This window comes from Dermacentor andersoni, chromosome 1 (assembly GCF_023375885.2).
Source record: "Dermacentor andersoni chromosome 1, qqDerAnde1_hic_scaffold, whole genome shotgun sequence".
Classification (NCBI taxonomy): domain Eukaryota; kingdom Metazoa; phylum Arthropoda; class Arachnida; order Ixodida; family Ixodidae; genus Dermacentor; species Dermacentor andersoni.
This window is the reverse complement of record NC_092814.1, coordinates 321482203-321507403: the sequence shown is the minus strand read 5'-3', so window position 1 is coordinate 321507403 and position 25201 is coordinate 321482203. Positions and strand designations below refer to the sequence as shown.

The 25201-nt window shown below is 50.2% G+C and overlaps 1 protein-coding gene across 3 annotated transcripts in view; it reads left to right on the top strand.

The window, feature by feature from the left end:
* The first annotated feature begins 23638 nt into the window (after window positions 1-23638).
* LOC126516697 (nose resistant to fluoxetine protein 6-like) overlaps window positions 23639-25201 on the top strand; it is a 194094-nt gene continuing 192531 nt past the window's right edge. For all 3 annotated transcript variants that reach the window (XM_072285500.1, XM_055063918.2, XM_055063919.2), the window contains exon 1: window positions 23639-24583. In XM_072285500.1, the coding sequence (XP_072141601.1) occupies window positions 24181-24583 (403 nt within the window). In that variant the 5' untranslated portion in view covers window positions 23639-24180. The remainder of the gene's footprint in view (window positions 24584-25201) is intronic.

Here is a 25201-nt window from a genome sequence, read left to right as displayed (position 1 = left end):
CAGTGTTCCAAAGCGAGAGAGGAGCCACAAGATTGACTACAGCGACTGGAGTCCTCCCAGCTTGCAAAGGCATTGGCGGATTCATTGTCGTCATATAGGACGGAAGTTGGCAGGTATCAGTTCCAGACATTAACAGAACTGAAGGCATGTCTGCAGGGATCCTTGTTGCCAGAGGAGTGGTCAGTACTGCATACTTCGTCGAGTGTAATGTTCCTCTTGCTAACCGGAAGCACCGTGCCAAGCATTGAAGCTTTCGTTGTGATCCATGACAGTATGGACATAACTGTATGTCATCAAAAGGTCAAAATTACCAAAGTATTTTTTTTATATCATATACCTCACAGGCTCCAGAAGGAGTATTGCGTGAGGGGGGCGGTACAGATAACAAATGCGGAGTAAAAACATAGTTTTTGTTACATAAATATGAACAAAACGAGAATCAAATAATAAACAAAGAACGCGAAGTAAACAAAGATAAAAAGCAAGGAAGGTAAACGAACAGGTGTTAGCTTTCAGTATACAGTAAAGCAAGCAACCTTAGAGCAAATGCTTACATAAATAAATAACAATGAAGTTAGAAGTAACAAAACTGAACAGATACTTGTTTTTAGCTAAGTACTAGCCAAATATGCAGTGATTTTTTGTCTGAAGGTTAATGGGTCATTAATGTCAGCGAGGTTATCAGGAAGACCATTCCACAGTGCAATCGCACGTGGCAAAGCTGAGCAGTTGAATGCATTGGTGTGACCGAAGATGCGTTGGAAACTGAGATGATTATGCAGGCGTCTAGATGTGCGGGAGGGACGAACGAGTGGTAAAGTAGATGGACGTACATTATGCATGATTTTGTGCAGAAGACAAAGTAATGCTATATTCCTGCGCGATTCCAAAGATGAAAGCGACAACGACAGCTTGATGTTAGTTACGCTCGAAAATGGGCTATAATCTCTGGCAATGAAACGTGCAGCACGGTTTTGGATCGACTCGAGAAGATGGATTAGATATGCCTGATGAGGTGACCATATAGAAGCTGCGAATTCGAGCTGCGGTTGCACTAATGTTTGGTAGGCTATCTTTCCTGTGAGGGAAGGAGCGCTGCGAAGGTTACGTTTTAAATATCCGAGAGTGCGCGATGCTTTAGCCGTTATTTTCTCAATGTGGGATGACCATGAAAGGCTAGGTGTTAGAATAATTCCAAGGAGGAGACAAAGGAGAGGAAAGACAGGGAGGTTAGCCAGTGTAAGTCTCGGCTGGCTACCCTGTGCTGGGGAAAGGTGTAAAGGGAATAAAAGGAGAAAGAAGAAGAAGAGGAAAAAATGGAAAAAAAAAAAGAAAATTGACACAGTAACGCGAAACTACGCGCTACAACGTTCAGAGGCGGTCGCACAATTCGCATGTCCTTAAAAACTTCAACAAAGCCCTTAAGGCCTTGAGTGCCGAAGCCCGTCTGGACCAGTGTCCTAGAGCTTTTTCCTCTGTAAAGGGGCGATTGTCCAGTTTTGCGAGAGCGGTCACGAGCACTTTTCTTCGCACTGCGTAACGGGGACACTCACAAAAAAGGTGTTCAATCGTCTCCTCGCAGCCGCAGGTGTCACAAGTAGGGTTGTCGGCCATTCCAATGCGGAATGAATAGGAGTTTGTGAATGCCACGCCGAGCCACAGGCGGCGCAGAAGTGTTGCTTCCGCTCGTGGCAAGCCTGGTGGTAGGCGTAGTTGCAGACGTGGATCCAATTTGTGGAGACGTGCGTTCGTGAATTCACTGGTGTTCCACAGATTCTGTGTAAGCTCGCGGGCGAGGGAGCGAGGACTTGTGGCTGCATCTGTTCTTGACAGCGGTATGGGTGTAATCTGGGCACCATCATGAGCCGACCGGGCAGCGTCATCCGCACTGTCATTTCCTGAAATTCCACAGTGACCCGGTATCCACTGGTAGATGATGTTGTGTCCCTTGTTGATTGCGTGATGGTGGAGTAGTCGGATGTCTGCGACTAGTTGCTCATTTGCTCCATGGTTGAAAGGGGACATCAGACACTGAAGAGCTGCCTTTGAGTCACATAAGATGGACCATGAATGTGATGATTTGTGAACAATAAACTCCAGAGCAGCACGGATAGCTGCGAGTTCTGCAGCCGTCGATGATGTAATGTGAGATGTCTTGAACTTGAGGGTAACGCACTCTGCGGGAATCACCACTGCTCCAGCTGAACTATTAGAGGATACGGAACCATCTGTGTAAACGTGGATGCGTCCTCTGTGCTGTTCATGTAGCACTGAAAGCACGGTTTGTTTGAGGGCGAAAGTTGACATCTCCGTTTTCCTTTTGATACCGGGAATAACAAGAAGAGCCTGGAGTGGATGGAGGCACCACAGCGGTTGAGATGGTCGTGCTGCAGGCGTGAAGTTCGACGGTAAAGTTCCATGGTTGGCGGCAATAATCTTGTTAAACGCTGAACGAGGTCGACCGGCAGGAAGGGAGGCGAGATGATGCGATGGAAGTCGGGCGAAGTGCCTGATATGCATCCTTAAGGTGTCGACTTGAAGATACGTGTTGATGGGGTGGCCATGCGCGATGGCTATTGTTGCTGCCGTGGACGCACATCTGGGAAGACCAAGGCAAGTTCGCAGAGCTTGAGCTTGTACAGATTGGAGGGCACGGAGGTTGGTCTTGCCGGTCCCACCCAGTACAGGTAAGCTATAGCGCAGGAGACCAAGGAACAGTGCGTTATAGAGTTGGAGCATCGCACTCACAGACGCACCCCATGACTTTCCCGCAAGAAATCTGAGCACGTGGGTTATCATGACTAATTTCCTTTTTAGGTAGGAGATATGAGTACTCCAGGAAAGGTCTCGATCGATTATCACTCCTAGAAAGCGGTGCGTCTTCTCGTAGGCAATTGGCTGTCCATTAATTCTGATAACGTACGGTTTCATTGCTTTACGCGTGAAAGCGACTATAGAGCACTTCTCGCAGGACAGCTCCAGACCTCGTGCTCGAAGATAACCTGATGTTAGTGTGGCCGCTTTTTGAAGTCTGGCGCGCACCTGAGGACGCGTCGCTCCTGATAAACAAATGCATATATCGTCTGCATAGATCGACACATGGACGGATTCGGGAAGGGTATGAACCAGGTCCATGAGCACCAGGTTAAACAGAGTGGGGCTCAAGACTCCGCCTTGTGGTACGCCTCGGTAGGTGTTGCGTTGGGATGACGCACCGTCCTCTGTTTGCACAAAGAATGACCTGTCCTTCAAGAAGCTAGATATCCACCGAAAAACAAGGCCGCCTAGGCCGACATCGCCCAAGGCGTCCAGGATGGCTTGATGGGTTACGTTGTCATATGCGCCTTTAACATCCAGGAACATCGCCGCTGACAGTCTCCCGAGGCTTTTTTCGTGCTGAACGGACGAGACAAGATCTATGACGTTGTCTATAGAAGAGCGTCCGCGTCGAAAGCCTGCCATAGCGTCAGGATATAACTTGTAATGTTCTAGATACCACTCTAGACGCGTCAGCACCATCCTCTCCATCACCTTTCCTAGACAACTGGCCAGAGCAATGGGACGATAAGACGCCACGTCTAGGGGTGATTTACCTGGCTTGAGCAAAGGCACAAGGCGGCTGGACTTCCATGCAGCAGGAACTTCTCCTTCGCGCCATGAATTGTTGTACACGTCTAGAAGTGCATGCCGGGCTGTGTGACCGAGGTTTCCAAGAGCTGCGTATGTCACCCCGTCAGGCCCAGGCGATGAGGAACGTCTGCACGCTGCCAACGCCGCCTGCAACTCCTCGATGGAAAACAGATTATCCATACGAGAATCCCGCGAGATTGGAACATCACGGGGATCACGTGTAGCGAACGATGGCGGTAGACCAGCAACCATAAAACAGAAGTCTTCCGCTACGTCGATCTCTCTGCGACCTTGGTAGAGAGCCAGGCATTTGAAGGGGTGGCGTTGTTGCGGTGATGTTCGAAGACCACGCACTGTTCTCCATATATGTGACAGGGGTTTATGCGGATCAAGGGTATCACAGAATGTTTTCCATCTTAGAGATTGCAGGGAGTCGATCCGACGCTGGATCTTCTTCTGTATGCGTCTCGCCTCCCTTAGGTCGTAGATGGACTTGGTGCGCCTGTACCTTCTTTCCGCGCGACGGCGGATTGCTCGAAGCCGCTCCAATTCTGCTTCGAATTCAGAAAATTTAGGAATAGGCATAAAAGATCTTGTGGCTTCTTGAGCAGCGGCGTTAATTAGCTTCTCGATGTTGCCAGGCAGACAGTCCTGGATCTCTTGGCAATTCTTCTCCATGAGCAACGTGTATTTAGGCCAGTCGATGTGATGAAGAACTGTAGTAGAGTGTGACTTGCGTATGCCGTCGATTTTAACATATGTTGGAACGTGGTCACTACCATGCGTTTCGTTGTCCGTGAACCATTTCACACTGGCACTGAGGCATCTTGAAACAAAAGTCAAGTCCAGGCAGCTGCTGTATGTCAATCCCCGCAGAAAGGTGGGACTGCCATCATTTAGGGAGCAGAGCTCATGATCCGACGCGAAGGATAGTACACGTCTTCCTCGACAGTCCATCTTTAAGCTTCCCCATAGCGGATGATGCGCATTGAAGTCGCCGGTAATAACCCATGGTCCAGGTGTCGCTGTTAAAATTGTACTTAGCCTTGCGCTGTCAAATCGACTCGAAGAATAATTCGAAGGTACTTGTATGAAGATGTGCGATCGACGATACTATTGTCAAGTGAGTAACTGAAAATGGAGTAGGACTTTTTGCGAGTAAATGTCATCAGTTTGCATTTGTTAGTGCTTAGGGTCATTTGCCAATCCAAACACCAGTTAGTGACACATTGAAGGTCACGTTGAAGAGCAATATGATCAGCGGGGGAGCGGATTTGACGGTAGATAACGCAGTCATCTGCGAATAGTCGAACATTGGATGTAATGTTAAATGGCAAGCCATTGATGAAAATCAGGAAGAGTAAGGGTCCAAGGACACTTCCCTGAGGTACGCCTGATGTTACGTTACTGAAAGAGGAAGAATACTGGTCAATGACAGTGGACTGCTTTCGAAAAGACAAAAAGTTTCTTATCCAAGAAATTGTTAGTTCGTCAAGGTTTAAGCATGAGAGTTTAGAAATGAGGCGACAGTGAGCCACGCGATCAAATGCTTTAGCGAAGTCGATGAATATTGAGTCAGTCTGAGCATTGTCGTCCATATTTTGAAAAAGATCCGTAGTGAATTCAATTAGTTGTGTCTCACATGAAAGGCCTCTTCTGAATCCATGCTGATGTTTAAAAAAGAAGTTATTACATTCTAAGTGATGAACGACATTAGTAAAAATGATGTGTTCGAGTAACTTGCAGGGAACGCTGGCTAGTGATATAGGACGGTAATTACTCATATCGCTCTTGTCACCTGACTTGGAAATGGGTACGATTTTGCCAACTTTCCAATCATTCGGCAGCTCCCCTGTTGACAGGGACTGCTGAAATATATGACTAAGGATTGTGCTGGAAGGGACTACTGTATTCTTTAGGATTTTCGTGTTGATGCCGTCAAATCCGGAACTACTCGATAATTTGAGATTGTTAATCAAAGTAGCGATTCCAGCGGCTGTTACGGTAATAGGAGTCATATATTGGTAATCAGAGTCGGCCATCTTTGGCATATTGGAATGGTCTTCCTTTGTGAACGTGGAAAGAAAGTAGTTGTTAAATACAGATGCGCAGTGCTCTCGCGGTATGGGAAGACCAGTGCTATCCACGAGTGTGGGAGTGTCAGTGCTGCTTGAAGGAGATATCGTTTTCCAGAATTTTTTAGGATTATTTTTTATCAGTGACTGAAGGTCATCGGAAAAGAATTTATGCTTTGCACGACGAAGGGAACTGCAGTAGGCTTTTTCGCAGGCTTTATGTTTGTTCCACGAACCTAACGTGTTGACACTTTTGGCTGCAATGTATAAACGTTTCTTTTTGTTTTTTAACGCATTCAAAGTTTTATTAAACCATGGTTTGGAGCAGTTGGTGCGAAATGAGATCTGAGGTATGTATTTATTTGCTAAACCTAGTAGTTGTTCTTTAAACAGGCACCAATTTTTGTTGACTGATCGTTGAGAAAATGTTGCGATAAATCTAGATGAAAAGCTTTGTAAATCTCGGTTAATGGCATTATAGTGTGCTCTTTTATAGTCAAATATTCGTTTTGTTGTTAGATTACGTGTACATGAAGGTGTGCGAACTGTAAATTCTAATAACGAGTGGTCACTGAACCCATCAGTGATTGAAATGGTGCTAACTCTATTAGGTGCTGTTGTTAGAACAAGGTCTAAGACGTTAGTAATGCGCGTTGGTTGGAGGACTAGATCCTCAAAAGAAAAATCAAGGATGAGCTGGACAAAGTCATTAGATGCACGCGAATTGCCTCTTAAGTTAGGCCAATTTATGTCCGGGAAATTAAAATCGCCAAGAATGAATATATCAGCTTTAGGGAATTTAGAACGAACAGCAGTAAGGTTCTCACGCAAGTTAGAAACGAAGTTATCAGTGCTGTCAGGAGGCCTGTAACACACTCCGTAAAGTGACTTTGATAGTGTCGATGTTATACAAACCCACACTATCTCAATAGCGGAGGGTATCGGTACTATAAATGAAGTGATGTGCTTCTTTATTGCCAGCAAGACACCACCTCCCCTTCGATTATGTCTGTCTCGGCGATAAATGACATAGTCCTCCGTATCAGGAAAAACTTCGCTGTCATTCACGCCGTCACAGAGCCAAGTTTCCGTTAGTGCCATAATATCACAGTTCCTATTTTCCAAGTACGATACGATTTCGGTGCGTTTAGAAATTATACTACGAATGTTAGTAAATGATAAAGCTAGGTACGAAGGCTCGATGTGTGTATGTTGCGCAGCAGAGGGGTTGTCAGACGCGCATGTTATCGGGTTAACTTCTAGCTATCGCGAAATTGGTACCACGGTATCGGACAGCGAGTCATACCTGTAAGTAGTGTTATCTACTTGCAGTTTGTCGAGGGTTAACTTCAACGGTGGTGGTGGTGGTAACAACTTTATTAACAATCCGGCAAATTCGTGGCCTGGGCCTAGGCCGCCCCCGAGGAGGTCCGGAGATCCTGTCTCCTCGCCGCCTCACGGGCTTGCTGGATGGCCCATAGTTGATTTTCGAGGTTTGAGCTGCGCAACGCGGCCGTCCATCGCGCCGCAGCTTCATCTGGGGAAACTGCATTTTCTTCGCATATAACGTCACATTCCCAGAGAATGTGTCTAAGAGTTGCGTGAGCCTTACTGCATAGCTTGCAGTTATCATCTGAGTAGACAACGGTACGCCCTTGGTTTTCGCGAAGGCAATGAGCTTGCGTCGAGCGATGCGCGTTTGAAGGGAAAAATTTTCGCGAACAGCGAATTCCGTGCCTTTGAATTTATAGCCATGTTCTATTATGTTTTGTTTATCTTTACAAAACGTAAATTTAGCAATTATTGGCCTGTTCTTCTCTCTGTTGAACTGGCCAAGGCGGTGTGCGCGTTCTATTTTGGTGGGTTCGATGGTGATGCCAAGGTGTTCACTGCACAAGTTGATAACTTTAGATTCAGATGATGGCCATGATTCGTTTCGATCATCAGGGATGCCAAAGAAGAGTAAATTACACCACCGAAGTCTGTTTTCGGCATCCTCGCAACGCATCTCTATTGTTTTAAGCTGCCTCGAGATAGCATGGCATTCTTCAGGAGACTCGGGTGATGACCTATTGCCAAAACTTTTAATCGATTCGAGATCACCCTCAACAGTTTGAAGCCTAACGCATATATGTTTCAGTTGGCCGTCGACAGATGCCTGCCAACTTTTAAGGGCTCGCAGGTCATTTCGAATTTCATCTTGACCGGTTTCGATACGTCGCAAGGATTCCAAAATGGTAGCTAGGTCAACGGGACCAGGATTTGATTCGACGTCTCCAGAAAGAAGTAAGCGTACCCGACATATGAACAAGCACAACAAGTTCTTACAGCGTTTGATAGCAAGTGGCAGCTCGCTGGGGCACGACACCACAAAAAGACAGCGATTGCTGCTCTTCAGGCAAGAACAACCATTCAGGTAACTAACCTGGAACAGAAGCATCGGTGAATGCTCCATGTCTAAAACGATGTCGTGCCCCAGCCGGGCGGCGCCGAATGATTGCTTATAAGCTGCGTATCCCGTGCTGATAGTGCCGGCATGTCGTCTTGATATTCCTGGTTGCCAGCAGCAGGCCGGAATGAATCCCAACTTTGGCGATGGCGGGCATTCCACGGAGCGGTTAGTTGCTGGCGTGCTGACTGCTTCCTGAGTAGTACATGATGCGGTAGACAACGGCAGGGCCAGCAGAAGTAGGTGCACCTGGAACAGAAGCATCGGTGAATGCTCCATGTCTAAAACGATGTCGTGCCCCAGCCGGGCGGCGCCGAATGATTGCTTATAAGCTGCGTATCCCGTGCTGATAGTGCCGGCATGTCGTCTTGATATTCCTGGTTGCCAGAAGCAGGCCGGAATGAATCCCAACTTTGGCGATGGCGGGCATTCCACGGAGCGGTTAGTTGCTGGCGTGCTGACTGCTTCCTGAGTAGTACATGATGCGGTAGACAACGGCAGGGCCAGCAGAAGTAGGTGCACCTGGAACAGAAGCATCGGTGAATGCTCCATGTCTAAAACGATGTCGTGCCCCCAAATGACTATCCTGTCCCCAGCAAAGTTCAGGATATCAGATGCATCCTAGAAATTTTAGAGAATTGGTCTAATATTGAAGCACAATCTATTATTCCTGAGAATGTGGTGAAAGCTGTCGACACCCTGCTCCAGGTTTTGAAACAGCAGCTACCAGTGGAAACTCGAAGTGTCCTTAAAGCGCTGAAAGAACAGCTGGAAATAGGCACAGTGAAAATGCCCAGATATTCACCACATTTGATGGTTATTCCTAGTCTTCTCTTTACAGTATCGCTTCACGCTTACAAATTCCTGCGACACGCAGGTGTTTTTACACTTCTTCACCCTGCAACCATCAGAAAGCTTAGTGCATCATGTGAGCTGTCACCGCAAGGAGAGACAGATGAAATTTTTTTGTCTAACATGAAGAAGCGTGTGAAGTGTCTCCAGCCTCAAGAGCGCATGCTGGCTTTGATGCTTGATGAAATTCACTTGAAACCATTCTTCGATTACAAGGGTGGCAATATTTGAGGAGCTGCCTTTAACTCGGCTGACGCTGCCAAGACGGCCCATGTTTTTATGGTACAAGAGGTCGCTCACATCCTTCCTGTTAAAACCATTGACGCTGCTATGTTGCATAACGTCGCCCTAAAAGTCGTGACTGGTATGGAGTCACACGAATACAAAGTAGTATGTATTGTTACTGACAACAATGCTATTAATAGAAAGACAATGTCAAGCTTTTGCAGTGCTCCAAAGCTGCAGTTTGTGTATCCACATCCCTGTGACCCGACGAGACCCCTGTTTTACATTGTTGACACAGTCCACCTCTTGAAATGTGTGCTGAATAATTGGATGAACGAAAAAAAAATCATGGCACCAATTTCTATTACCCGAAGTTTAAGATGGCTAGTTATACAATTTACAGTGGTCATATCACGTGGGCGTCTTTTGAAGCACTGCGCAGACTAAACAAACTGGGAGAAGGGTGTTTGCTAAAGTATGGCCACCAGCAAACCTGAAAAACTTTCAATCCGTCAAAGTTAGACTGGCAAAATTTGAAGATTGCACTACGAGTATTCAATCAATTTACTGCAGAAGGGTTTCTGGCGCATGCCAATTACATTGACAGAGCAGCAGGAACTGCGAACTTTATCAACATTATCCTTCGCTGGTGGTCAGTGGTAAATGTCAAAACACCTTCGAAGGGCTTCCAAAAACGTGACCCTTTTCAAGAGCCAGTAAAAAGCAATGAAAAATGACGAAACAATAAAATTTCTTGAGAAGTTTGCGTACTGGCTAGACATGGACGTTTTGACAATGGCGTTTTCGCTCGTGAAACGGTTAGTGTCTTGCGTCTTACGTCTTGTGGGCTTATGGAATTCTCTCGCTACTGCCTTGAGGAACTTAAGATGCGCTACGTGCTTCTGGGAAAAGTTCAGACCGATCCACTCGAAGCGAAGTTCGGTCAATACAGACAACTTGCGGGAGGCCAGTACCATGTTTCTATTTGGCAAGTGTACGAGTGTGAGGCAAAACTTCATTTGCAAAATTCATTGCCAGTTCTACCAACTGAAAAACTCCGGCCTCGTCAACCGAGCACACGACAACAGCAGAACTTTGATAAAGCATTTAGCATTGAAGTCACAGATTCTGACCTGGATGCTTTCTCTTCTAAAATCCTAGTGATCACATACGTAGCTGGGTATTGTGCTCATGCTGCTTGTAAGGCACTGAAATGTGAGGAATGCGAAAAAAACCTTGTAGCGGCTTAAAAAGTGGAGGAATCCCATGAAGAAAATAGCCTCATCAACGCCCTTAATAGGGGTGGTCTTTGTTTTCCAGCACAAGTTGCTGTAAATGCCGTGATGTATGCGCATGCAGTAATAAAACAGCTATCTTAGGAACACTGCCTCAGGTTCTTGAAACTAGAAGACCAGCGAAATGCTCTGATGTGCTTAACAACAGAGGTCTTAATTACCAGAATTTGAAGACTGACACATGCCTGAATGACCATAGACCTGAACAAGTCATGGACCTATTGCTCTCATCATCATCATCATCATCAGCCTGGTTACGCCCACTGCAGGGCAAAGGCCTCTCCCATACTTCTCCAACTGCCCCGGTCATGTACTAATTGTGGCCATATTGACCCTCCAAACTTCCTAATCTCATCTGCCCACCTAACTTTCTGTCGCCCCCTGCTACGCTTCCCTTCCCTCGGAATCCAGTCCGTAACCCTTAAGGACCATCGGTTATCTTCCCTCCTCATTACATGTCCTGCCCATGCCCATTTCTTTTTCTTGATTTCAACTAAGATGTCCTTAACACGCGTTTGTTCCCTCACCCAATCTGCTCTTTTCTTATCCCTTAATGTTACACCTATCATTCTTCTTTCCATAGCTCGTTGCGTCGTCCTCAATTTAAGTAGAACCCTTTTCGTAAGCCTCCAGGTTTCTGCCCCGTACGTGAGTACTGGTAAGACACAGCTGTTATAAACTTTTCTCTTGAGGGATAATCGCAACCTGCTCTTCATGGTCTCAGAATGCCTGCCAAACGCACCCCAGCCCATTCTTATTCTTCTGATTATTCCACTCTCATGATCCGGATCAGCAGTCACTACCTGTCCTAAGTAGATGTATTCCCTTACCACTTCCAGTGCCTCGCTACCTATCGTAAACTGCTGTTCCCTTCCGAGACTGTTAAACATTACTTTAGTTTTCTGCAGATTAATTTTTAGTCCCACCCTTCTGCTCTGCCTCTCCAGGTCAGTGAGCATGCATTGCAGTTGGTCCCCTGAGTTACTAAGCAAGGCAATATCATCAGCGAAGCGCAAGTTACTAAGGTATTCTCCATTTACTCTTATCCCCAATTCTTCCCAATCCAGGTCTCTGAACACCTCCTGTAAACATGCTGTGAATAGCATCGGAGCACCTCCTATTGCTGTATTCGGCAGCAAATATTCTTCTAAATACCATTTGCAAAAAGAAAAACAACCTTGTATCAGCGTCATCTCATAATGTGGAATTAAAAAAAAAACAAGCTAACTGTCCTGTCGAAAAGTTAGGTTATTTTCATGGCTTTCTGCTCTTTTCTGCACTTTTGCCTGGGTAACTTACTGTGGCTCTTCTGTTTTTTGGATCATTTTATCATTGTAGTTTAATACATCGCCAGTCAGTGTGTTGCTTGTATTTCACTGTGCATGTGCATGTTTGTATGTGGAGTGTTCATTGCTTTGGTTTGCTTTCGCAGTGCCAGTGCGAACCATGATTGCTTTGCTACATGACGAATCACGTAAACACAGAGGATGGCTTGCATTGCCGAACTGTTCGTTGCTTCATTACCTTGAAGATGTTTGTTGCGGTGACCTGTTCTTCCCCTATATGTGACATGCTCTAAATCTTAAGTTTGTTCGTGAGTAGAGTTTCGTTATGTCTTGATATTTAAGATATGTTGGTTCTACAAGTCTGTGGTTGCTACCTGCCAGTTCAATTTCGTTACCTTGATGCTTCATTAGTTTTTTCACTGTCAGTATTTTAATATTGTGTTTTTATTTATTTATAGTGCCTTTGAATGCCCTTGACCAATAATTCGAAATTTGTCTTTTGGTTAACGACTTCAAATTTTGCATCATTCTGGAATTTTAGCGCATAATAAACAGCGCCGTGGGAGCAACAATCTTAGAAAGCTGAAGTGGGTACTATTATACATTTTGCATGAAGGTGATGAGCTGCTGGTGTTGCCTTCTTCATCGCGAATTCACGTGGCGCGCGCCGATGAAGAAGAAGCCGACCAAACAACTACACTGCAGAAGTCGCCCCGCGTTTTGTATCGCAGTTATTCACTCACCTAGAGTACTTCGTCGACCTTACTTCTTTAAAAAGTGCACTGCAGCTGACCAGGCCCCTAGCTCTTTAACAGCGGGTTCTGGCTTTCTTTATAAATGAACGCATGCCTATGTTTTTTTTTACGCTTGTATAGCGGTCACTCGCGCTGAATACAGCGGTCGATAGAGAGGGCCTAAACCATCCTATAAACGCGACACCAAGCGTGGCGATGGCAGCGAGCGACGCGGCCATCCGCCTACCGGATGTGACGTCACTCGCATAGCGCGCATGCTTGAAGTTTTTGGGAGGTGTTGCCTCATCGGTGCCACGCGCAACAAGTGCTACATGAAACCGCAGCGCCTTCCAAGGACACGCGTGGCAAACGCGTTCCGCGCCGCGGAATGATAGTTCAAGCGGGCGAGCATCATTGGCAGTGCCGGAAACCTGTTTGTGATGAGCGCATACTGCAGGCCGTCACAAAGGCAGTACGACTTTGAAACAACAGTGAGCCAGGCGAAGAGGTTGGCAGGGAACAGGCCGCTCCTGGTCCTAGGCGACTTCAACGCCCCTCACGTTACATGGGGTTACAAATACCAATCTAAACGAGGAAAGGCTCTAGCAAAGGCAATGGAGGACCAAGAAATGGCGCTCCTTAATGAACCAGACGTCGTCACCCGAAAGGGAAACAGCGGGCTCCCTAGAAGTGGCCTGGCGGAATGAAGACGTAGACCTGGGCTCCGACCACAGCATAATAAGTATAACGATCAAGGGACCAAGGTTTCGGGCGGCCCTCGGCAAAACCCGGATCACCGACTGGGACCGAATGAGCAAGTACACGGACGAAGAAAACGAGGCCTCCGGAGAAAACGCGGATGACGGAAGAGATCAAACGTACGCAGAATGGGCGCGAGAACAAAAGATCGCGCTCGACAGATTTACTCAAGAAGTAGTGACAACGATGCAGACGCCCTTCGTCGACGCCAAGCTAGCACATATGTGGGCGGCGCGGCACTCACTCACGCGAAGATGGAAGCGTCAACGTCGAAACAAGAAGCTCGCCAAACGCATCGCGATACTCAAACAACAGATCGCTGAATATGCAACCAAGCTGTGCCGAGAGAACTGGATGAGTACGTGCGACGGGCTGCAGGGAAAGCTGTCGGCGCGCAAGACCTGGTGCCTGCTCAGACACCTGATCGACCCGTTGAGCAGCAAGACCGCAACCAACCGCAACCTCACCAAAGTTCTGAACGCTTACGATGGCAACGGCCAAAAGCTCATTGAAGACCTCAAGGCGATCTACCTCAAGACGGAGAGAGGGCGATTTCCGATACCGGAGGAGTACGGGGGACCGGAAAATCCGGCATTCGATGAACCGTTCACCATCACGGAGTTATTAACAGCCATAGACTAAAGTAATAAGACGAGCGCACCCGGAACGGACGCCATTACATACAAGCTGCTCAACAAAACGAGCGATGCGGCGGCACGCGGGCTCCTGGGTCACATCAACAAAACCTGGGAAAGCTCGAAGTTGCCCGCAGAATGTAAAGAGGCCGAGGTACAGTCCCTTACCGAAACCCGGAAAATCTCTGATAAGCGAGAACATGCGCCCGATCTCGCTCACGTCCTGTGTGGGCAACGTCATCGAACGCATGGTTCTCAGAAGTCTTCAAGCACACCTGGACGAGACGAGTCAGATGTCGGCGACCATGTGTGGATTCCGTCAGCATCTGAGCACCAAAGACGTCCTGATCCAATTGCACGAACTAATGATTAAGAGAGCAACGAGGCACGCGCCCCGGGATATACTGGCTTTGGACCTCAAGGGGGCCTTCGACAACGTGTCCCACGCCAGCGTGCTCGAGAACCTGCGTAAGACGGGGTGTGGCCGCAAGACCTACGGCTATATTAAAGATTTCCTAACCAATAGAACGGCGACTATCCGGATAGGAAAGCACCGGTCCGAGCCTGTGGAGCTCGGAGACAGGGGTACCCCACAGGGGTCTGTCCTGTCGCCTCTGCTTTTAAACCTGGCCCTCCTGCCCCTGTCCGAACTACTCAGTCAGACCGAAGACGTAGACCATGCGTTCTATGCCGACGATATAACGGTGCGGACGAACCGCACGGGCTCTGATGCCTGGGCGGAGGAAGCCCTGCAGAGAGCGGCAACGACCGTCCACGACTATGCCATGACCTGCGGCCTGAGTTGCACTCCACAGAAATCGGAGCTTCTCATAGTAACGCCCGGAAGACCAAAGAAAGAGCCGCCGCCGAACATAATTATCACCATCGACGGCACAGAGATCAAGCCAACGGGGCAGATGCGGATACTGGGCCTGCTTTTGCGCAGCGACGGCAAGGCGCACGAGCCGTCAACAAAATCAAGACCACATCAGAGCAGGTCCTGAGCATGATCCGGATAGTCACCAACCGGAACAGAGTGATCAAAGAATACGCTCTGCGCCTGGTGCAGGCATTCGTCGTGTCACGCGTAACGTACTCCGCCCCGTACCTCCAGCTTACGAAGGTGAACCGCGAGACGCTGAACACGACGATAAGGAAAGCAGTCAAACTCGCCATGGGCATCCCAGTCTACTCGTCAACGCAGAAGCTGCCGGAAATGGGTGCCCACAACACGGTGGATGAGCTGGTGGAAGCACACCTATCCCACCAGAGAGTAAGGCTGAGCCGGACAGAGCACGGCCGGGCCGTCCTACGCAAGATAGGATGGCAAATTGAACAGTGTTACGTTTCGCCTACAACGCGCGGTAATGCCGGCGCGGATGCAACGGACGCCGGGGCTTTGTTCAAAGCGGCGGACATTTTGGCCCGTTCGACGCCGCCGCAACGCCTACCCGCCAAGCGTGTCCAGGCGTGTTTCAGTGCCACGTGTCTTCGTGTGTGCGTGTGTGTGTGTGTGCCCTTGCTTGTCAAAGCGCGGCAGCCGGGGAGCGGAGTTCCCCGAATGAGGAGCCTGGAGGTCTCTCGGCTCAACCGTTCGCGCCGTCGTGTGGGCGGGTTGGCGATGCGTCACTGCACTCGGTTCAGCAGGTCTCTCGGCTCGACCGTGCGCGCCGTCGTGGGCTCATGCTCCGCCGTCCCGTGACCTTCATCCCGTGACCTTCCCTTTTGGACCGCGACGCCGAGAGTATAAGAGCAGCTGCCCCCGGACGCCAGGAGAGAGGCTCCGATTTGTACTGTTGAGTTACGTGCTCTCCCGTCTCTCCACTTCGGTCGACCTGACCGGCCGCTCTTTTGCTATGTTAGAATAAACAAGTTGTTCTGTTACCAGTCTTCTCATGCTTTGCCGGGACCTTCGGATGCTTCCAGTGCCCCAGGCCGCCAGGCCAACGCTACCCTTGGGGCTTGCGACCCATTGGCAATAACGGGCGTCAGCACCGAGACCCCAACAACTCGTGCCAGCGGTGCGATTACAACATCTGGTTGCCAGCGGTGAGATCGCGACAACGGAGGCCAGCAGCGAAGAGATGCGGTTGAATGTATGCTGAGCAGCACAACGACCATCCGGGAGCAGCGCAACGAGCCCTGTGTGATGACTGGTTGCCTGCAGCGGAACGACTGCGCTGAAGTCTTGGCTGCGAGGTTTGGTGAGTGCGGGACTTTCTTCTTCTGAGTTTTGCCAGGCTTTTGTTAGTGTTAGAAACAGAGCTGGTAATTGGGGTTGTCGTTGCTGCCGGGTTAGTTTGCGGCAAGACAATAGTAGGCAGTAGAGAAAGCAGCATTCAGAGCAGCCATGGATTTGAAGTCGTTGCGCAAACCGAAATTGCTGGAGCTTGCGAGAGAGTTGGGTCTGGATGTCTCAGACAAACTCAGAAAACCAGAACTGCTAAGGGCTATTCTTGAGTTAGAAGCTGAGGATGACGAGCTGTCGGAATGCCTTGAGACCATTGAGGAGAGGGAGGAGCAAAAAGAGAAACAGGAGCGCGAACTTAAAGAACAGAAAGAGAAAGATGAGCGTGAACGTAAAGAGCAACAAGAGAAAGAAAGAGAGCGCGACCGTCAACACGCTTTGGAAATGAAGCGTCTCGAGTTAGAGATGGAACGCGCTCGTAATGGAAGTCAGGCACACGGTGCAGGAGAACGAGTATTGTTCAAAATGACTGACCTGATGCGGCCGTTTAAGCTTGGAGAGGACATTGGTTTGTTCCTGGTTAACTTTGAGCGAACGTGCGAGAAGCAGGGGTTCTCTCGGGAAACGTGGCCACAGCGCTTGCTCACTTTGCTACCCGGCGAGGCGGCCGACGTAGTCGCTCGCTTGGAGAGAGAGGAGGCAGAGGATTTCGACAAAGTGAAATCGAGTCTGCTAAAAAAGTACCGGCTGTCAGCGGAGGCGTTCCGTCGGAAGTTTCGGGAAAATGAGAAAGGCAGAAGTGAGTCATATACAGAGTTTGCGTACAGGCTTATGTCAAACATGCAGGAGTGGCTCAAAGAAGAGAAAGCGTTTGGTGACCACGAGAAAGTTCTGCAGTGTTTCGGGCTAGAACAGTTTTATAGTCGGTTACCTGAGAACGTGCGGTACTGGGTCTTGGATAGGCCAGACGTTAGTACGGTGGCTCGAGCCGCTGAGCTAGCCGAGGAGTTTGTGACGCGTCGGGCTCGCGGAGCTAAGGACGGTCAAAAGGGTGAATTTGGCTCCAAGTTTGAGAGGCCGAAGTTCACACCCATGAGAGCAAAGGGGGATACACGTAGTGCGGATGCGAGTGAAAGCAGTCCGACCGAACGTAAGGAGACGGCGGCAACCGAAGCCGAACGCAGAAAGCGGTTCGAGACGAGGCGAGCGCGCGTGTGTTATACGTGCCAGAAGCCGGGTCACTTTTCGGCGCAGTGTCCGACCGAACGTGAGGAGACGGCGGCAGCCGAAGCCGAACGCAGAAAGCGGTTCGAGATGAGGCAAGCGCGAGTTTGTTATACGTGCCAGAAGCCGGATCACTTTTCGGCGCAGTGTCCAGAAACAAAACCAAAAGTCGTGTTTTTGTCATTATGCAGCACTGACGAGAACATCAAGCTTCTCGAGCCTTACATGCGAGACCTCCTCGTGAACGGGAAAGAGTGCCGAGTGCTTCGCGATACCGCAGCTACGATGGATGTCGTTCACCCCTCTTACGTAGAACCCGATATGTTCACGGGCGAGTGCGCATGGATCAAGCAAGCAGTGGAAGCTCATAGCGTGTGTCTGCCGGTAGCAAAAGTGCTTATTGAAGGACCTTTCGGAGCACTTGAGACGGAGGCCGCAGTGTCATCTATGCTGCCCCCCCAGTACCCGTACCTATTTTCGAACAGGTCCGATCACCTCCTGCGCGAGAAGGGGGTTTTGTTTGGTGAGGCTAGCGTTCAGGCCTTAACCAGATCGAAGGTTCGGGAGCTCGCTGCAAAGGCGGTAGTTGCGGGGCCGACGTTGTTGAACGATGAGAAAGGGTCAGAGGCGCAGCAAGCTGGTATTCAGAGCACGCCCGAACGGGATAAAATTGAGTCTGTAGCGTTAAAGGCACCAGATACTGGAGAGGAAATTCCCGATGCGGGAAAGTTAGAAGAGCTTCCGGTCGAGCTTCCGGGACTAGGCTCAGTGACGAACAGGAAAGACACCGATCAAGTCATTAGTGACTTAATAAGTAAAGCATCGCTGTCGCCTGAGCAGAAAACCGAACTACACCAGCTCTTACAAGAGTTTCAAGGTCTGTTCTCTGAGAGGCCTGGTAGGACTTCTGTCCTTACTCATGACATAGAACTTACCTCCCCAGAGCCAGTACGATCCAAGGCGTACCGGGTGTCACCCCGCCAGAGCGATATTATGGAGGCTGAGGTAAAGAAAATGCTACAGCTCGGTGTTATTGAAGCGGGTGAGAGTGATTATACCTCCCCTTTGATTTTAGTTGAGGTACCGGGCAAGGAACCTCGTCCTTGCGTCGACTACCGCAGGCTTAATTCCATCACTAAGGATCAAATTTATCCGATCCCTAACATCGAGGAGCGCCTTGAGAGAGTGAGTAGCGCTCAGTTTATTTCCACCCTAGATCTTGTCAGGGGTTATTGGCAGGTTCCACTTACAGAAGAGGCTAGTAGGTATGCGGCGTTCATTTCACCAATGGGGACATTCCGTCCTAAAGTTTTGAGTTTTGGTTTGAAGAACGCGCCCTACTGCTTTTCAAGCCTCATGGATAAAGTGTTGCGGGGACAGCAAGAATTCGCTTTACCGTATCTAGACGACGTAGCGATATTCTCCGCATCCTGGCCGGAACATATGGCGCACTTGCGGGCAGTGCTAACCCGCCTGCGCGATGCGGGCTTGACAGTCAAGGCTCCCAAGTGCCAGTTAGCACAGGCCGAGGTTGTCTACCTCGGACACGTGATTGGTCGGGGTCGACGCCGCCCCTCTGAAATAAAGGTGGCCGCTGTGCGAGACTTCCCGCAACCGCGCACGAAGACCGATATTCGGTCGTTCTTAGGTGTCGCCGGCTACTATCAGAGGTACATCCCCAGGTACTCTGATATCGCGGCTCCCTTGACGGGTGCTCTAAGAAAGACAGAGCCGCAAACAGTCGTCTGGGATGAGACGAAGGAAAGAGCTTTTAGCGCCCTAAAGAGCGCCCTAACAAGCCAGCCTGTGCTACGATCGCCCGACTACACAAAAGGGTTCGTTGTTCAGTGTGATGCTAGTGAGCGAGGCATGGGCGTTGTACTGTGCCAACGGGAAAATGGAGAAGTAGAACACCCCGTCCTGTATGCTAGTCGTAAGCTGACGAGTCGTGAGCAGGCGTATAGCGCCACCGAGAAAGAGTGTGCGTGTATCGTGTGGGCCGTTCAGAAATTGTCATGTTACCTAGCTGGCTCGAGGTTTATCATTGAGACGGATCACTGCCCTCTCCAATGGCTGCAGACCCTCTCTCCCAAAAATGGCCGCCTCCTGCGCTGGAGCCTCGCTTTGCAACAATATTCCTTTGAGGTGCGTTACAAAAAGGGGAGTCTCAACGGTAACGCCGATGGCTTAAGTCGAAGCCCCTAACGTGGGAATCAGCCTCAAAATTGCTTGTTACTGATGTTTTCCTTCCTGAGGCAGGATTTTTAACCTATTGCTTTTGTGTAGTGTTTCAAAGTGATGATGTATTTCTAGTGCAATTTTCCGATTTGTGGACGCGTTCTGAGTGCTGCTAAACTACTGTAAGGAACTAGGCAGCAGTATAAAAGGGGAAAGAGCCTGGCAGGGCTTAGTGAGGGTTGTGCCGTGCTTGCTGACTGAGCGGTTGACTTTCGGCGTAGTTCTAACGCTTGCCGGGAACGAGAACAAAAATGTCAACTCTCCCGAAGTCACACTGCAGTGTCCTGTGTGAACCTGAACGTGAGAACGAGGCCTTCTCTGTGCGCTGCGCTCAAGAAACGCCAAAGGACGCCCGACTTCGGTTATGAGCATCATCGAGCGACATCCCTCCGGACAGCGGATGCAGTCCCCTGACCATCGGGATCTCCTTCCCCCGGCGGGGCGGTCTGTTACGTTTCGCCTACAACGCGCGGTAATGCCGGCGCGGATGCAACGGACGCCGGGGCTTTGTTCAAAGCGGCGGACATTTTGGCCCGTTCGACGCCGCCGCAACGCCTACCCGCCAAGCGTGTCCAGGCGTGTTTCAGTGCCACGTGTCTTCGTGTGTGCGTGTGTGTGTGTGTGCCCTCGCTTGTCAAAGCGCGGCAGCCGGGGAGGGGAGTTCCCCGAATGAGGAGCCTGGAGGTCTCTCGGCTCAACCGTTCGCGCCGTCGTGTGGGCGGGTTGGCGATGCGTCACTGCACTCGGTTCAGCAGGTCTCTCGGCTCGACCGTGCGCGCCGTCGTGGGCTCATGCTCCGCCGTCCCGTGACCTTCATCCCGTGACCTTCCCTTTTGGACCGCGACGCCGAGAGTATAAGAGCAGCTGCCCCCGGACGCCAGGAGAGAGGCTCCGATTTGTACTGTTGAGTTACGTGCTCTCCCGTCTCTCCACTTCGGTCGACCTGACCGGCCGCTCTTTTGCTATGTTAGAATAAACAAGTTGTTCTGTTACCAGTCTTCTCATGCTTTGCCGGGACCTTCGGATGCTTCCAGTGCCCCAGGCCGCCAGGCCAACGCTACCCTTGGGGCTTGCGACCCATTGGCAATAACGGGCGTCAGCACCGAGACCCCAACAACTCGTGCCAGCGGTGCGATTACAACAACAGCAACCGACAACGGAGCCGCTCCCCACAACGTGGAGAGACATCATTAAGACGAAGCCCCTCCCCCGGAACGTGCAGCCTGGGAGGAACGACGAGAGACGCTCTGCGCGAGCCAGGGCACTGGCTCGACAGCTGGAAGAGAACGACGAGGTTCTCTACGCGGACGCCTCGCTTCCCAAGCACGGCACCAGAGCCACGGCGGTCATCACCATCATCGATAAACTGGTCACAGGCGCGTCGACACGGATTGCGACGACTGGACGATCGCCCGTTGTCTGTGCAGGTGCTACTTGAAGGCTGTCCCCATCACTCGTCGGCCCACGAAGCTATGAAGGCACTTTTGTCTTTCTTGAGTGGGACTGGCCTATGTGAACGTCTTTGACCCGCTCACGCGCTCCGCGTGCGTGCGCGAGCTCACCGCGGCCTTCATCCCCTTCCCCTCCCTCTTTGTATCTTATCCTTCTATTCCCTCTTTCCCATCCCTCAAAGTAGGGTAGTCAGCCAGGCGCATTTCTGGTTAACATCTCGGCCTTCTTTCTTTATTTCCTCCTCCTCCCTTCCTCGCACTGTTAACAGTGGCTTTTTTTGTATTCCTTCCCAGAAGGGTAATATACTAATACCGTTCAACTTAGTTACCTTGATAGAGTCCCTTCAAAAAGGAAAGTCGGTCGCTGGCATGTATACCAGTCACTACAAACTAAGCAGGCAGTCTCCCGAAACGCCACAGCTACGCATTGTGCTGCGACACATTCAAAACAGCTCCTACGGAGAGAAAATGCGCTCAGCATTCTTGCAGTGGCAATCCTATAGGCGACGCAAAAATTCAGTCATTATTTTGAGCTTGTCGATGTTGTTCGCTCACACCCGCAGGGGTGCGACTACAGCTGGCTTTCGCGTGAAGTTTTCACCTATATATAGGGTACAAAAAAGTGTCGTATTGTGTGTAGCCATGCTAACTATATATATATATATATATATATATATATATCTTGGCATCGGCGTTGAACACTAGTACCCACCCCTAGCCTTCATCTTCAAGTCAGAGCTATGTCAAATACCTTCCCTTGTCGTTCATCCGCATCTATGGATAGGCGGCTATGTCGCACACATTTGCTTTACTTCTTCAACTATACTCAGTGATATCGGCTAAATAGTTACCAATATGTGCCGCACGTCAGCGAGCATCCATGAGCGCATTCAAATGTTGCACATATCCAAGTTTCAAGCTGGGGAAGGTTGAATTGGGCAGCGCTAGCTTGCTCAGATGTCCGGCGGAGAATCTGCAGCCGCAGTATAGACCTCAAGTCAGGCGCGAAGGCCACCCCTCCTACCCCTTCCAATACCCGACCGCACTGTGCGCATTATATCCTCTACGTACCACGAAATATCACGCAGCTTGACTACCTGCCTGAGACTAGAGGAGTCAAAATTTCTATTAGAGCTCCGTAGTGCAAATTACTTTCGTTCGGTATCCTGCACCCTGGCGGAGGGGTAATTTTACTGCCGTTTTTTTTTTATTATTGGAGCTGTTATACCTTGAGGTCTAGTGAGGAGTGTAACAAAGGCTCTATGTTGTATAAGAGAGGCGCTTTCGTCCACTCATCGAACCACATTGCATGCGATAATTTTGACCTCAGTCCCTGAAGTGCTGCTTCGGTATCGGATGCAGCAAACGGCAGTGGTGCAAGTCCAATTATGGGTCGCAGCAGCCATTCTCTGCGATACTTAATTACTCTTTATATTTACAATGCGACTCGGCATCCACTGCAAAAATTGGTCGAATGACCGGAATAGGAGGCGGGGTCAATGTTTTCTTACTTTTCCTTTCGGGACATTGTGCAGCGTGCAGATCACGCGAGAAACCGGTCTGAAACGTGAACCTGTTATCCACAAGGTATTAGTAGGACAGTGTTCTGGGATTCTGGTGCATATTAAGGTGGAACAGCGCAGGAACCGGACTGCACCGCGAAGACTTCTCGTCTCTTCCTTTTGCTTCGTTTCCGGGCTGTTGCAAACAAAGACACGTGTGGAGTTCGTAGGCTGTATCGCTTCGCAGGAACAGGTGTCGGATACTCCGAATATCGTGACAATTGTTGCGAAGGCAGGTAGCTAATGATAAACGCTTCTTACAAGCGATAGGTATTGTGAGCTCGCACCGTAGCATACACTAGCTTGGGACACTTCTTCAGTATGCAATTTGACTTTTACATTTCCCTTTCGCAAGTATACACAAAAGAGTATTAAACTTCGCAACCACTGCGTTAAAACATGGAGTGCCGTAAAAAGCCGACGAGCACTTAGGCGACGTGGTTGGTTCTTACTCGAGCGCTAGGGCAGCTCTGTAACCGCTGCCGTAGCTGCGATTGCAGCCGTGCTCCAGTAACGAAGCGTTAAGACACCGCGACGGTGCAAACGCTCAGTGATGAAACAAAGGCACAGTGACGAAGAGAACAGGCCCGCGACGGTCGCGCAGCCAGTAACAGCGTGCGACTGTCGGTGGCTGCGCCGGCAGCGCGGCAAACACCTACTGCAGTAGCTGCAACGCCGAAAGCAGGCGACGGCGGCCCTCCCCAAGACAACAACCAGCGGAGACTACACGGCGCACAGCGACCCAGCATGAATGCGCGAAAGTGGTGCGCGCCCTTAGGACGGCGTCCACGTGACGAGGAAACCCCCGCGGATTCCCCTTGAAGCTGCCTAGCGACCTCCCGCCACCGTCGTGGTCGCTGTCTCGACCAACATGGAGGTTGGGGGGAACCGCCAAGTCCAGGAAATCACAGAAACAAAAGAGCCGAGAAAGCGCGCTGTCCCCCTCGAAATGCAGAAGGAAGGGAAATACCTCCTCGGCAGAAACCGGCCTTCGCACGCCGCCGCAGTGCGCCGCACGGCGGGCGCCTCTCGCTGTTTTCTCAGATAGTGGAGTAACCGCCGCTGCCCAATACTCGTGCGCGCTAGTGATCCGAGCGCGCCGGCTTCATCCACCAATCGCTGCGGCAGGAAGAGAGAGCGCGAAGTCTTCCACACGGGCCTTCACTCGACCTCACGACGCCAGCGTTGTTAACGCGGCCACCGAATGTGACGGTAACTCGCAGCAGTGCGAATTGGAGTGAAAGCCAGCCAGCCACCAGGACCCCTGAGCAGGCATGTCTTGATGCGTGGGCGCCGATGTACATTCATGTGTGCCCGGTCGGGCGCGCTCCTGCCCTTCCTTTCTCGGTGCGTATTTGGTGGTGCGAAAGATTTCTCAGCGCCTTCCCGCAGACGGACCCAAGTGAACTGTCATCGCAGCAGTAAATCGCGCTCGACGCACAACTGGGGTGCGTTCGGCTCCTGGATACGTGAGTGCACCCGGGGCAGCGCTACCCTGCCTCTCCGTCTTCCACCCGTACTTTGTCGAATACGAGGAAAATAATCGCAAAGCCCCGCTTCCAGACAGGGGCTGAGACATGGTGCGATGTGGGCTGTGCTGGGTTGGGCCGGCGGCCGTCCTGGTCCCAGCGGCGCTGACAGTGGCGCTCTTGTCTGGCTGCGCGCGGGCCATCGATATTCGGCCCGTGCTGGAAGAAGACACGTCGTCGTTCCTGGAGAACCGTACCTTCGCCCAGCGGTTTCTGGTGCCTTCCAGCGACGGCGCCAACGGTGGAGCCAACATCTCCCACGACGAGGCCAGTGTGCTGGAGCTGTGGCAGACCTACGACAAGGGTCTGCGTGGACAGGTGGACAACTTGCTCAGACAAGCGTTGCCGTACCTCCTCGAGATAGGTGACGTGGGCATCGACATCCGCTGCGCCCAATCGCTGCTCAAGATCGTTTTCGGGCTGCGCAAGCTCGAGAAGTGGGCCTTCAAACGTAAGCCTCCATAAAAAAATATCATTCTTGCACACCCGCCATCCGTCCTATACCAATCGCTATTGCACATTTCTGACAGACTTACGAGCGTGTCTTGGTAAATATTGCGGGGAAGCTTCGGTTGGACATTTCGAGCAGAGAGTTCATCTCACGGACGCTATGTATGACGAGCGCTCGCTTTATATTGGCTTAAGAAAGAGTAAGCACCGCGTTAATTACTTTCATACCGATACTGCCTACCGCTGACTGCGCAAGCGCATGGTCTACCGCGCATGCTCAGCTGGGGGAACGCGGTATCGGTTATAGTAGCGGTAAAATATTCAATCTATACTAAAATTATCTAAAAAAGAGAGAGTCGGAGAGATGTGCCCAATTTATTGTAAGCCCTCAGGTAAGTCTTAGGATGTTACAGTTGGTTATCACGAAGAAATGAATTGAGTTGATATGAAATATCACTTTGCAGATTTGAAAAAAAAAACACTATTTCGCGACATGCAGTTGTTATGACACGAATCCCGCGTGCCGGTATTCGGAAATCGGCAATTCGAGCGACGAGGTCGATATCGCGGCGGACACTTCGAAATCGCCCATTTGCAAAATGGCCGTTTCCTGTGTTCG